General features: G+C 28.7%; 1 protein-coding gene across 1 annotated transcript in view; it reads left to right on the top strand.

The window, feature by feature from the left end:
• Window positions 1-14,012, top strand: part of LOC134834815 (synaptotagmin-7) — an 87,318-nt gene that overhangs the window by 23,690 nt on the left and 49,616 nt on the right. The window contains exon 3 of the mRNA XM_063849598.1: window positions 9,515-9,737. Coding sequence (XP_063705668.1) covers window positions 9,577-9,737 — 161 coding nt within the window. The 5' untranslated portion in view covers window positions 9,515-9,576. The remainder of the gene's footprint in view (window positions 1-9,514; window positions 9,738-14,012) is intronic.

Raw genomic sequence — 14,012 nt, forward strand, 5'->3', positions numbered from 1 at the left:
AAAAAAGACCCAAATTTCCCACTGAGTAGCTATGATTTATTTTTATAATGAAATTATTTTATTATATTTTAGAATGTGCATTGGGATAAAACTTGAAAATGTTTATTGGGATAAAAATTTCACTTTATTTTTTACTCCTGATTAGAATTCAGACAATTGATATTCGGTAATTTATTTCGGATGCTTTTTTTAGAATGTGTCTTGGGGCAAAATTTCATAATGTGCGTTGGGGTTAAATTTCTAAATGTGCACTGGGATGAAATTTATTGAAGCAAAATTTTAGAATACACTTCGAAATGTGCATTGGGCCATAAACATTTCATCCCAATCTGAAAATTTTCCCCAATGCGTATTTTAAAATAGTACCCTAATGCATATTCTAAAGTTTTGTCCCAGTGCACATTCTGAGCTTATGTCTTAATGCACAATTTGAAATTTTAACCCAATGTACCCCAATGTACAATCTTTTTGAATCGGAAAAAAAATTTGAAAAATCTGAGAAATACTTACGATAAAAAATTCTTCCAAATACGCTATAGGATTGCTTCATGAAAAAATTTCCTCATCATCCCTTTCCATAAACAGAACAATTTCTCCTTCAATTCGTTTCATTATTGTTATTTCTCTTTTTTATCATCCTTTTCATTCCATTTTGAAACATTTCATTCATTCATGCGAATTCCATCCATTCTGTATATTCTTCAACTTCTTCTTGACACGAAAACCCAACACACAATCATCATTGTCATCGCCAGTTGAATTTCATTCATTTTTACTGCCGAAAATCTCGAGATAATGTCAAACAATTTTTCTGTTTGCTTTTCTCCTCTCATTCTCTCTCTCCTCAAGTCCTTTATAACATTTGATTGGGCTTATTATTGTATCGTCCTTTTTATGTTGTTAGAGACATTCTTTGTTAGATTATTTAACTCATATCTCGCAGGTTGGTTAAAGCAACGACGCCATGCGATGATTTTTGTCTTTTTTTTTTCGTGGAATACAATCTACCATAAAACAGCAAAGCACGTGAAAGAAAATAATCCAATATATCGCTTACAACATTTTTAAAAGCATTTTTGTCATTTTTCTTTTTTTTTTTTGATGTTGTTCGTGCGACTGCGATGAATTGCTGATATTACATAATAGCAGTACAGCAATTTTTTCATTATTTTCAGCAGGAATGCATGTACAAAAGAAATCGATGAGTGGTACGATATTTATTAGTGAATATGGCCATGGCAGTGGTATCGATGCTTATCTCAGGGCCATAAATTAGACAAAGTGGTTTTAATGAAAATAACTATATTAAAGTTTTTTTTTGATTTATTTTCAGTTAAATACTTTGAATAAATTCAAAAATTCTCAGAGGACTAATTTTAGTGAAATTTTCACTTGAAATCAGTCTGAAAAGTTATGAAAACGGGAAATAAAATGATCGACAGATTTTCCATTGAAAATCAATCAAACCAAATTTGGTCATATTTTGTCTTTGAATTGAATTGATTGTATCGAGAATTTCATTAGAAAATGTTACTGTCAGAAATTCAAAACAGATATTTTAATTAAATGACAGTCCCAGCATGAATGCCAGAAAATATGAAATTGTTTCATTTATTTTCTTGGAAATTGGAGACAAATTAATTTCATCAAATATCTCGAAGATATTTAACGTACAAAATAAATGCTGTGAGACACATTTTCTAGATTTAAATATTTAAGAGCTTTTAATTTATTTTGATCAAAGGCTTTTTACTTAAGCTTCTTGACACTTAACAAAATTTTTATCCTGGCAACGTTTCAAGACATCTCAAGGAAGGAAGTCAAGTTGTTTTTTACCCAATGAGATTTTTTGTATAATTTCTTTAAATAGCTTTCGAATTACTTTTCAAAAGAAACAAACAAAGAATTTGCTTGAAAGATTTCTTTTAAGGAAATCAACACCTGAAAGTATGCAATTAACACAATTTCAAAGGAAAATAAAATTTTATGCTTCGTGGGTATGCAATAAACATCACATCACATTTTCGTAGTTTTTCATGATATTTTACAGACTTTGTCTGGTTTTTATTGCACATAAACCTATTTAAAGCTAAAAGTGATAAACTACAAAGAGCTACAATGACATTCTGTAGTCAGAATTTGAGTTATTGCGTTACAAACTTTTTCATGGAGTGATGTTCAAATTGATATAAATAGAAAATTCAATAGATTTTTAGGTTCACGCCCACTCACAAAATTCCGAAATCTTTTCAAAACTGATCAATCGTGTTGCTTTTAATGAATTTCTTATAGGCGCACAAATCAAGAATCCGTTCAAGTGCCTTACGAAAAAAATCAATCCCTTTTCCTTCTTCATCTATTTTTAGAACTCCAACAATGACATTTTGATCCTCAGCCCACAACTTGACAAAACTTTCATATCCATATCTCTGATTACCATGCTCACGTCTAAATATTGAAGCAATATAAATATTTGAACCGTAACCCATTTTTTCCCCGAACTTTGGAAAAATTGATAAAAATAACTTCAATGACGAGAAATTCCAATTTCCGATCATAAAACACGTCAATCATTTATTCAGTCATTCATATTTTATGACCACTTTCCCCCTCCTTCGTCAATATTTTTCTTCACACACACACTCATTACAACCGTGGAAGGAAAGATTTTTTTTATTTTTCGTTTTAGAAAAATAGCGTAAAAGAAAGTTTATTTAATGAAGCACACCCATAAAATTTTTCCTTACAAGTGCCACTTACGTTATTCAATAAAGTGTGAACAATTGCATGTCTCTCTCTCGAGTTTCATCTCTTTTCACTTCATATTGCTTGTCATCATCGTCAAATGTTGTGACAATCTAAGAGCAAAAGAATAAATGCAACTTTGTCAAAGAAATTGAAAAATATTTCTCGCAATTCACGAGGAATGTTGAAGATTACTTACTGACTTGAAAATAGAGAAGAAAAAAACCGCCAAAGAGTTTTTTTTTTGCATTCAGGTTTTAAAAAATTATTAATTTTGCTCAAGTGCTTTTGTTGTAATTTTAGAAAAAAATTATTTTCAATTAAAAATTAAATAAAATTATTTTAAATTACACTCAATAACAAAAAATTTTTTTTTCAATCCGCAGAGAAATCCTTCTGTAGGATGAAAGAGGGCCTAAAACTAAACAATTTTCTCCTCTACAGTATAGGTCTAAGGCTTAGAGTTTTTTCTCTACATCCAACTGAAGTTTCAATGTATTTTAAATGAGAGCGACTTACGAAAAAAACAACAAATTCACTTTTTTCGAAATTTCGAGCGTTTTTTCAACACATAGCTTGTTTTCACCCAAGAGTATTATTAATGAAATTTTCTCAGCTTTCTAATGGTGTATTTAGAATTTTGATTTTTTGAAATAATTTGGCCAAAAATCTTCAAAAATGACGAAAATTTGCATATTTTGAACTAAAAGTACCTCAAAACTTTTCTAAAATTGAGTCAAATTGCTTGCATTGTGTAGCATTTTTTCTCTTCTTTCCAAACATGTATAACACTTTACAGTTATAACGAGTTTTCGTGGGTTTTTATAGAAGAAACAGATTTTTATATGAAAAATCTCATACAAACTTCAAGGGACTGTAGAAAAAAAACTCTAAGCCTTAGACCTATACTGTAGAGGAGAAAATTGTTTAGTTTTAGGCCCTCTATCATCCTACAGAAGGATTTCTCTGCGGATTGAAAAAATTTTTTTTTGTTATTCAGTGTTATTTAGATAACATATTAAGCTTTAAATTAAATAGTTTAATATTTAAAAAAAATAATTTTTAAATATTTTTTAAAAATCAAAATCTCTAATTTAAAGTAGACGAAACAAATCCCAACCAATGTCCCTAAATGTTCCTTTAAAAACGATTGTAGTAGCTGCGGCTAGGTCCTTCATAAATGTTTCTTTGTAATTATGTATTGATTGTATGAAAATTCCGACAAATAAAGTTATGTTATGTTATGTTAAAAATCAAAATAAAAAAATTTAAAGTAAAAATTAAATTGAAATTAAATTTAAAAAAAAGTAAAATTAAAATAACTTATTGATTGAATTTTAAAAAATTATTTAATTAAATTTTTAAAATTATAAAAATATTAAATTAACATTAAAAAAACTAAATTAAATAATTTTTAATAAAAATTAAATTTAAATAAAATAAAATTAAAATAATTTACTGATTTTATTTAAAATGAATATTTAATTAATTTTTTCTCAAAAATATTAAATTTTTAAAAATTTTATTTAATTTAACGAAAATAAAAAAAATAAAATTTAAATAATAAATAAATAAAATTAATTGATTTTATCTAAATATAATTTTTTTAAAAAATTTTTAAATTAAAAAAAATATAATTTTATGTATTTTAATTTGATTTTTTTTAATTTAAAAAAATAATAATAAAATTATATAAAATAATAAATAATTTTATAACTAATACATAAAATTAGATTTTTTTAATTTAAAAATTTTAAATTAAATTTTAAAGATAAAATCAATAAATAATTCACTTAATTATTATTTAAATTTTATTTTTTTTATTTTAGTTAAATTTAATAAAATTTTTTAAAATTAAATATTTTTGAAAAATATTTAATATCCATTTTATAAATTTTTATTTTATTTATTAATTTATTTTTAAAAAAATTTATTTTAAATTGAGTTCAAAAAAAATATTTTTTTTTAAAACTTAGGTAAATTAAAAAAAATTAAATAAACAGAAAATTTTTTATTATTTTATTTTTTAGAAGCAATAATAAATGACTTTTAAAAAAACATGCTTGAAAAAAATCTTTAAGTGCGAAAAATCTATAAAAATTGCTTTTACTTTTAAAAAGCATTAAATTAAGTTTCCTTTGAAATGTCAACAAAACTCCGATTACCTTCGTTACTTGATTCAAAAAGACAAAAAAAAAGAGATAAGAAGGTAAGAAGTTCAAGGTTTTCCGTTTACAACAGATTATAAATTTAGTCACTTTGTTTTCCTCTTCTCCTTTGCAAACACGAAACCCATCTAAATCTGAATCTTCTTCGAAAGGGGAAACCCACTTTGCATATCTAAATAGAATAAAAGTTAGATGACAAAAATGTAGTGAGATGATGATAAGAAAAGAAATTACCTCGTTCATCGCAATTCTTTTGTAAGACGACTGAGTGCACATCAATTTGTCTTGTCTCTCATTCTACGATTGTCTGAAACTTTGTTATTTTTATTTTCGTAACTCAAACGGGAATTCCATCAAAAAAAACTCTTCAACAAAAGACGGTGTAAAATGCTAGAACAAGTCGAGGTCGTAAACAAATGTCGCTGAATGCGTTACTTTTTATGTCTCGGGAAACGGTAAAAAAAAATTCTCCGGTGTTTTTTTTTTTGCGCAACCCACGAAGAGGAACGCAAAATGGAGCAAATGTTGTCAAGTAATTTAATTTAGGCTATTTTCGTTTTTTTTTTTGATAAGATTAAATTCACTCACACTCACTGAAGCAAAGAATAATAAAATTAAATCTGGAATTGACGAAAAATGTGACAAAGTGATATTCCATAAAATTTTACGATGAAAAGTGGAGACGCCTTGCGATTTGTTCATTTTTATTGTTACACAAATTTCGCTATAACTTTCGTTTCATTAACTTTCCGTGCCGTTTTTAATTCAATTTATGGAAAACCCACCTTTGATGCTAATCGAACGATTATCTCGGTGACATGGGTCAGGTATCATGGAACGCAAAATTATTTTTGTACCGCCTTCCAATCCTTTCTTTCTTCTTTACTTTCGGTCTTCGTAATTAACTGAAACGAGTTATCTTCGGAAAATAATCCGTGCCAAGACATTTTCGTAATTAGTGAAGATTAAACGCGTTTCATTTATTAGAAATAACTGGGAAATTACCGAAAAATTTGGATTTGTTTAAATAAACCTCCTACAATCAATTTTCCAATAATTTAGCGGATGATTTAACGTCAGTTCAATTTTGCGTAACAAATATTTTTTGGCTAGATTTTTTTTTTCCAAGTAATTTTCTCCCAGTGGGTTTAAACCAAAAATAGACCGCTATAAAAGTTGTCTACTAAAATTTTCATTCACATGAGCGACTACAGAAAGCGTTGATTGTAAATTTATGTCCCCTTGTGTTGCTATTTCTCTCCGGAAACGGTCGTTTAGTACAGCAAAAAAAAAATCATTTTTGTATAGAATTTTATCGTTCTATAATACAAAAGAGAGTAAAATTAAAAATTTATTCGTAGCTTCGTTCCATGAATAACAATTTTGTTTAATTAACAAAAAAAAAAGTTTGATTCATTAGTTAATAACGGGCAAAGTTTTCGATAGCGATACATTTTTTTTTATTTTTGATGAAAAAATGCAACTTATGGAAATTTTTGAATAGTTTTAAAAGTTTATCGAGTGATTTTAATTTTTAATCTTTTTAAATTAATAACTGAAATTTATATAAAAGTTTTTTCAAATTAATTAAATTAAAAGTTGTACAAAAAATTCTAACAAAGACAAAAATTTTTTTTTTAAAAAACTAAATTAATTATAAATTAAAAAAAAAATTAAAAAATATTTAATTAAATTTTATTTAAAAAAATTAATTTATTAAAATTAGTTAAATTTAATTAAAATAATTAAATTAATAATTAATTAATTAAAAAAAATATGAAAAATTAATTAAGAATATTTAAATTTTAATATATTTTAATTATATTTATTTTTATTTATTAAATTTTTATTTATTAAAAAATATTTTTTTAAATTTTCAAAAATTATTTTTATAAATTTTTCATATTTTAAAAAACTTTAAGAATATTTAAATGTATTTATAAAAATTAATTTAAAATTAAATTTATTTTTTTATTAAAGAAAAATTATTTAATATTTTTTTTAAAATACATTTGTTAATCTAAAAAAAATAAATATTCTTCAACAAAATAAAATTTCTCAAATTAAAATGCTATTAAATTCTCATTAAACGACTACTTTTTCAAACATCATTAAATTGATTATCTCCCTTGAGAAAATTTTCATTTTGTAAAAATTTTTCAAACATTATGAAATTTTAGCAGAAATTGATACTCTAAGGAATTTTTTTCCTTTTTTAAACCTCTCAAGTGCCCAAAAACGTTTGTTCTAACAAAATTTAATCCAAATATTGTCTCTCTTGCATTACATTTTCAGCGAAATTCTTTGCAACATTAAAAGCTTTTTGCCATCCGACTATCTTGTTAGCCAGAAAAATGAAAGAACATTAAACCATTTTTTATCCAAAAACAGAAAAATAATGCTACAACAAAGATAAGTGCACTCTGATAGTATTAATTTATGATGGCTCCTTTATAATTTTTTATAATATTACGGATTTCCGTTTTTCCTTTTTACTTCAGTCTACAAGTTTCAAAGAAAAGTGTAAGGAAAGGCAGTACATACTTTGAAATAAGTTTTATCACAGAATAATGGATCTGAAAAATGTTCCATGAAAAAAAAAAAATGAGAAAAGTGTGTGTTATTAAGTGTAACAATAAGTTTTTTATGAGATTTTTCACATCTTTTCAATATAAAAAAAAAACAATTTTTTATTGTATATATATTTGAGAGACCCATGAAGCGAGAACTGATAAGTCGTCCATGGTGATTTCATGTGTATGTGACCTAATTTAAACCCAATCGTTAATAAAGAACCCATAAAATATATCTCTTTCTCTCGTTCAGAGACGCATACGGGCTGAACAAAAGAAATAATAAAAAAAGATTTTAAAATGAATGGTAGGATTATTTTGGGTCGACAGCCTTTATTCTTCGCATCGTTGTCGTTTTATAGATCGGATTACATTCATGGAGACGAATCTTTGAGAGACGAAACAATGCGACACTGTTTTTTCATTTGAATATTCATAAATTATTGTCGTAAAACGCCAGGCGTTCGCACGAAACATGGAAATTCATTTTTTGAAATAATCACCAAGGTCATTGTTATCAAAAAGTCAGGCACAAAATGGAAATATAAAGAAGCTGATTAAGCTTTTACGTGTCTCCGTTTTCCGATCAATTTCTGCATAACTTACAGAAAATATCTATCCATTCAGTGCTAATAAATTACCGAACGGCACACCGTTTTATAAGTTTTCTGATCACGTAATTACCCTTTTTCAACATCTGTGGGAACGCGCTGTGTTTGTGTGAAAGGCGTTTGATTAACGAATGAACGAGCAGCAAAATGTCCTGCGAAACGGAAGAAGATTAATTTTACTTATTGAACTTGAATTTACCTTCAAGTTTATCCCTTTCCGTGGCCAAAATTTTTTCGATTTTTTACGTGTTTTGAAATTTCTCTTAAATTTCAAAGACCAAAATTCAAAAATATTTTTTTGTTGAAAAGCTTGAAGCCTTGGCTTTCAATTACAACTTGAATTATTTTAATACCTTAACTTAAAGTTATTGAAAAATTAATTTTTCCAAATTTTGAAATGTCCTCCTCTGTGGACAAAACACGGAAAGGGATAAAATTCTTTGACCTCAAAGGTTTTGAATTTAACCCTCAAGGGTCTTAAATTGACCTCAAATGTTTTGAATTTAACTCTTAAGGGTCTCTTAATTAAATTGACCTCAAAGGTTTTGAATTCAACCCTCAAAGGTCTTAAATTGACCTCAAAGGTAACGAATTTAACTCTCAAGGGTCTTAAATTGACCTCAAAGGTTTTGAATTTAACTCTCAAGGGTCTTAAATTGACCTCAAAGGTTTTAAATTTAACTCTCAAGGGTCTTAAATTGACCTCAAAGGTAATGAATTTAACTCTCAAGGGTCTTAAATTGACCTCAAAGGTTTTAAATTTAACTCTCAAGGGTCTTAAATTGACCTCAAAGGTATTGAATTTAACTCTCAAGGGTCTTAAATTGATCTTAAAGGTAACGAATTTAACTCTCAAGGGGTTTAAAATGACCTCGAAGGTTTTGATATGAACTGTCAAAGGTCTTAAATTGACCTCAAAGGTTTTGAATATAACTCTCAAGGATCTTAAATTGACCTCAAAGGTTTTTATATGAACTTTCACGGGTCTTAAATTGACCTCAAAGGTTTTAAATTTAACTCTCAAAGGTTTTGATATGAACTCTCAAGGGTTTTAAATTGACCTCAAAGGTTTTGAATTCAACTCTCAAAGGTCTTTAATTGACCACAAAGGTTTTGAATTCAAATCTCATGGATTTCAAGTTGATTTTTGAGCTTTATAGAGTGTAAATTAACTTTCAAAGTTTTGAAGTCAAAGCTTAAAGTCTTCTTAGAATACTAAAATTTATCTATTTTAAAACCATAATGACCTAAAAGTCAATATAAAGTAATACTGTCCGATCTCATCCTCTTCTTTCCGCAAATTGGAATGCAAACTGCCAAAAAGTAAATTATCGGTTGTTTTAATTTGATTTTCTCTATAGTAAAATTTATACGAAAAAACGTTCTAACTGCATTTCATTATGTTCTCTCTTTGCAGATACGTCAACCACAACTCTTTTTGTACATATTCAAAATTGCAAAACACAGTGAGGAAGCATCATGGTGAGTGCAATCGTGATTGGTCTCCTCGTGACACTCGGTGTCATTGTATCAATTGCACTGTTAATGGTTGGTGCGTACTTTTGGTGGCGCCACAAACGATCGCAGCTAGAGTTCATAGAGCCGTGCGACGAAGAGGAATCAAGCAATGGAAGTATGAGGTAAGTCGTGAAAAAATGTCTTTGTCTCATCAATTAGATTGAAAGAGAAGCTTCTACTACCTACGACAAAAAAAAAACTAACGACTGTAGAAGAAGAAAAATGCGAAGGTTATAGTGTCAGACAAGCATACTTCATGCCAAAGTGCTTTATTTTATCAACAATGTCGCTTCTTATGCTTCGTCGTCTCTTCCTCATCGTCTCTCTTTTTATTATTAAATTAATAGCAGAATGTTATCGAAGACAACGCATGTGTTGGCAATATTCTCTTTGTCTTCGATTCTGATAAATTAACGTTGAATGCATTGTTTTGTAGTCATTAGAAGCTCACACACATCACAATTCAAGGGTATCGTGTGACATGATGAGGACGACGTTAACAAAGTATTTCGTTGTAAGGAATTTGTGTTTTGCAAACAGTCCTTGAGACAAAATTCTTCACATTTTTGTACTCCTCATATTTGTGTCTTTAATTTTAACACCAATCAGAAAACATTTCAAACCTAAAAAAACTAGTTTTCAGCTCTTAAAACCTTCAAGACCTTTCATGACAGATTTTGAAAAAAAATTAAAACTTTGAAAATAAAATTTCACATTTTAATACTCCTCAATGTTACAGGATGCCAATTTTTAGTTTTGCGAGACACAAATTCTGCACAATCTACCTCCATGTAACAAAAGACAACACGACGTGTGAAAGTTATCAAAGTCAAAAGTTTATTTATTTATTTATAACTTTGTTACGAAACTTTTACCAGCAGCTATCACTATAACTTCTAGTTTTTCGGAGAACAACTTTGAACGATTTTGGCATCACTAATCGACTTGTCTCAACACTCTCAACATTTGTGACGCATCTAAATATAGGCACATAAAACAAAAAAAGATAAATGAAATAAAATAATGAAATTAATAAGTCCCAAATGAATATTAAATAACGGAATACATATTGCTTAGATACAAAATTCTTACAACGAAACGATGCCTGCCGCCAGAAAAGAGGGAAACATATGTGCCGTGCGAAGCAACATGGAGCGAACGCAATTATATTAAATATAAATTTAGTAGAGACTCTGCTATGATATATCTAGTAGTTACGCATATTGTTAGCTGAATGTGTTGTAGAGAATGTGTCGAGTAACAGAGAGGCATAAAAGAGAAAATAAATCATCGAGTATGTGTTCCGACAACTAAACTAGCATTGTGATGCGCAAATGAATAAATCAAATTAATAATTTTTGAATAATTTAGTTAATATCACTTTATGATTTAATTTTTCGAATGAAATGTATTCTGTTTTGAAAGGAAACTCAGTCTACGAAAGTTCAGTATCGGAGGAAATTTATGAGTCACAAATTTTTTTTTTTTTTTACTAGAATCAAGCTAAGAACCATCGATTCAGGAAAAATGGCGGGAAGCTGGGTATCTTGTTTCTGGGAAATTTCTTGTCTTGGTCTCAAATGTGCTTTTTTTCTTAAATTATATGGCTGTATGTCACCCATTTTCTCAATATTCACAGCAAGGTAATTCGGAAGTGGATTTTTGCCTTAAAAATTAGTATCAAAACATTAAACGATATACGTTGATAGATACTTAACAAATTAGTTTCCTGTAACATTTTTTTCATTACTTGAGGTAAATATAATTATTGCTTTTCTATATTTCCATGCGTAAACTTTTTCCATGCTTCTTTAAAAATCTTAATTTAAATAACATTTCCGGTACTTGAACGACTAAAAATGAAAACTCTTTCAAAGCAGTTGAAGAATTAAACATCAAAAGTACCCCCATAGAAGTTATTGGCGTCAAAATATTCAACATTTTGAGACCTTTTAAAAGAGCTCATTGAACTCTATGTCTGGTTTGGATTAAAAAATGGGTTTTTGTGTATTAAATAAAGAAAATAAATGATACTTATAAATAATTTTTTTTACCAATAATGTCTCTAAACTGAAATAAAAAAAAAATGTCTCCCACTTTTTAAAACTTTACCACAAAAATCAATTTCCTAAGTGATCTCTTTCAAAGCACAGCTTCTTAGATAAACATAACGATCAAACGTGTCTTTTCATCGAAAAATAACAAACGAGTCAGTTCTTGTTATTTTGTAATCTCTTCTGTCTCGATTTTTTTTTTATGATGTACCAAAAATTTATTTACCACACACAAATAAAAGGATATGACACTGGAGTAAAGGACCTTTTCACAAAAGAACCTTTTTGCCTTCGATACTTCTTCTGTATTTTTCATAAAAAAAAACCCGAACGTTTTTCAATTTAGTGTACAACAATACATCGTAACAGTTTCCTGATTTCACTCCTTTGTATCTCTCCTTATGTATCCTCGAGTTTTATTGTGTGTCTGACTGTTTCTTTCTCTTTTGATAGTGCGGCAAACGACCGATTGTGGGTGTCTATTTAGTGCTTTTTCTGAAAAGTCATGCGAGTTATAATTTGACAAACACTACGAGAAATATGGAAGGAAGGAAAAAACAGAGAAACGTGCTTGAAATTCGTTTCAAAGTGTTTCTGATGAGATTACACAATTCATGTTTTCAATTCAAACACTTTTTTTTCCGCAACCACATGTGAAATTCAATGACGAGAAAGACAAAATACGAGGCGCAAAAAACAAACAATCACCTTATTTAATTATCACGACTTTTAACTTAATTGCTATTTGTTCGTTCGTTCGGTTCGTGCCCGAAGGCGCCTCTGTGGAAAAACTTTCAAGTAATCAATATCCATTAATCTTGTTTGTTTTTTCAATTTTTCACTATTGCTGTTTTTTTTGCGCTGTGTTTGTTTTCGTGTGAAGTCATTTGTAAAAAAAACACGTAATAAATACCAGACGTCTCCGCCGTGCTATTCTCTGGGAACATTTTGCCACATCAAAGACGTGTCTCTCATTTCAAAAATTAAGCGCATGATGAGCAACTAACGTAGAACGAAAGACGCACACGATCGATATCCTCGTAGAGAAAAAACCTCCAAGGGATTTATTTATTACAGCGGGGACCGTTCTAAGTTAAACGGATGCCAACCTTGAAGTGAACAAGATTTTTCTTTCTTTCCGACTTACGTTCGTAATGTTGTTGTTGTTGCGAAACGAACAAAAAAAAAGACATTTTATTCTTTGTTCCGGTTTTGCTCGTGCTACTGTTCGTAATACATTTATTTTCGCACCGTTGCTTATTTGTGCGAAAAAAAAAGTTTCTTTTAATGGGGTCCGTACCTTTTCCTCAGATTTTTTTTACTTCTTCTGTTCATGAGAACCAATTAAAGTGGGATGGAACAAATTTCATAGCAGGAAAAAGTTTAATTTATGTCCGACGAGTTGAAATGGAGAAGCTGATATCGACAAATCCAGGCCATGTGCATTTGACATGTGTGTCTTCTCAGCAAACAATCCCTGACTGGATTTTTCTATATCAATATTTCTGTTTACTTTTTCTCTCCTACGCTTCTCATACGGATGCTAAATTGTTAGGCTTACGATAATTTATTGCCCATAAGTTGAAATCCTATCGATTTCACAACGAAAAATTGCAACATACACCTCACCTTGTACTTGACGATACTTCAGGAAATGGCAAAAAGAGGCACAAAAAAAAAGTTTAGCGTTGAAATTCCTTGTTAGGTATTATTTGTTGTTTTTATTTTTATCGAGGTAGCAAATCGACTTTACCTCTTACGTAGGAAGGAAATTTTATTTAAAAATAAAAATCAATCAAGTGCACGTGAGTGTTTCATGTAAAAAAAAATTGCATACGAAAGTTTCTCTTGAGGAAAATTATTTTTTACTTCTTGCCATTTTCTTTTAAGCAAAGTTTAACACGCCATTAGCAATTGGGCCGTAGGTGATATGCCCTAATCTATTCAAAAATATGACATCAGAAGATCAGTCGCATTAATGCTTTTTACTCCTTATTTTATTTTTAGATGGATTATCTTTGACATGTTTGCATATAATAACCACATTTTTTATTGTGAAGTTTTGCAAGTACAAAAGCCCACAGAGTAGAACGTCATGTTTTTCTCTTTTTTGTCGTTTTTTTGGGTAAATGGAGATAAATGTTGTTAAATTTAACAAATAAAACAGCAAAAGGGATGTGTATGAAGTGAAGTGATAGACTGACAAGGGCGCGTTTTGTCGAGTAATTTTTCTTTCAAGCTTGAGTGTGATTCCGACTGAGGTTTAAAGGGTAACAAAAGGTTGAAATATTGCTTTTTTAATGATCATTCCTGTCTTTGTTTATTTTCACTGAAGACGAATTG

Source organism: Culicoides brevitarsis, chromosome 3 (genome assembly GCF_036172545.1).
Source record: "Culicoides brevitarsis isolate CSIRO-B50_1 chromosome 3, AGI_CSIRO_Cbre_v1, whole genome shotgun sequence".
Taxonomy (NCBI): Eukaryota; Metazoa; Arthropoda; class Insecta; order Diptera; family Ceratopogonidae; genus Culicoides; species Culicoides brevitarsis.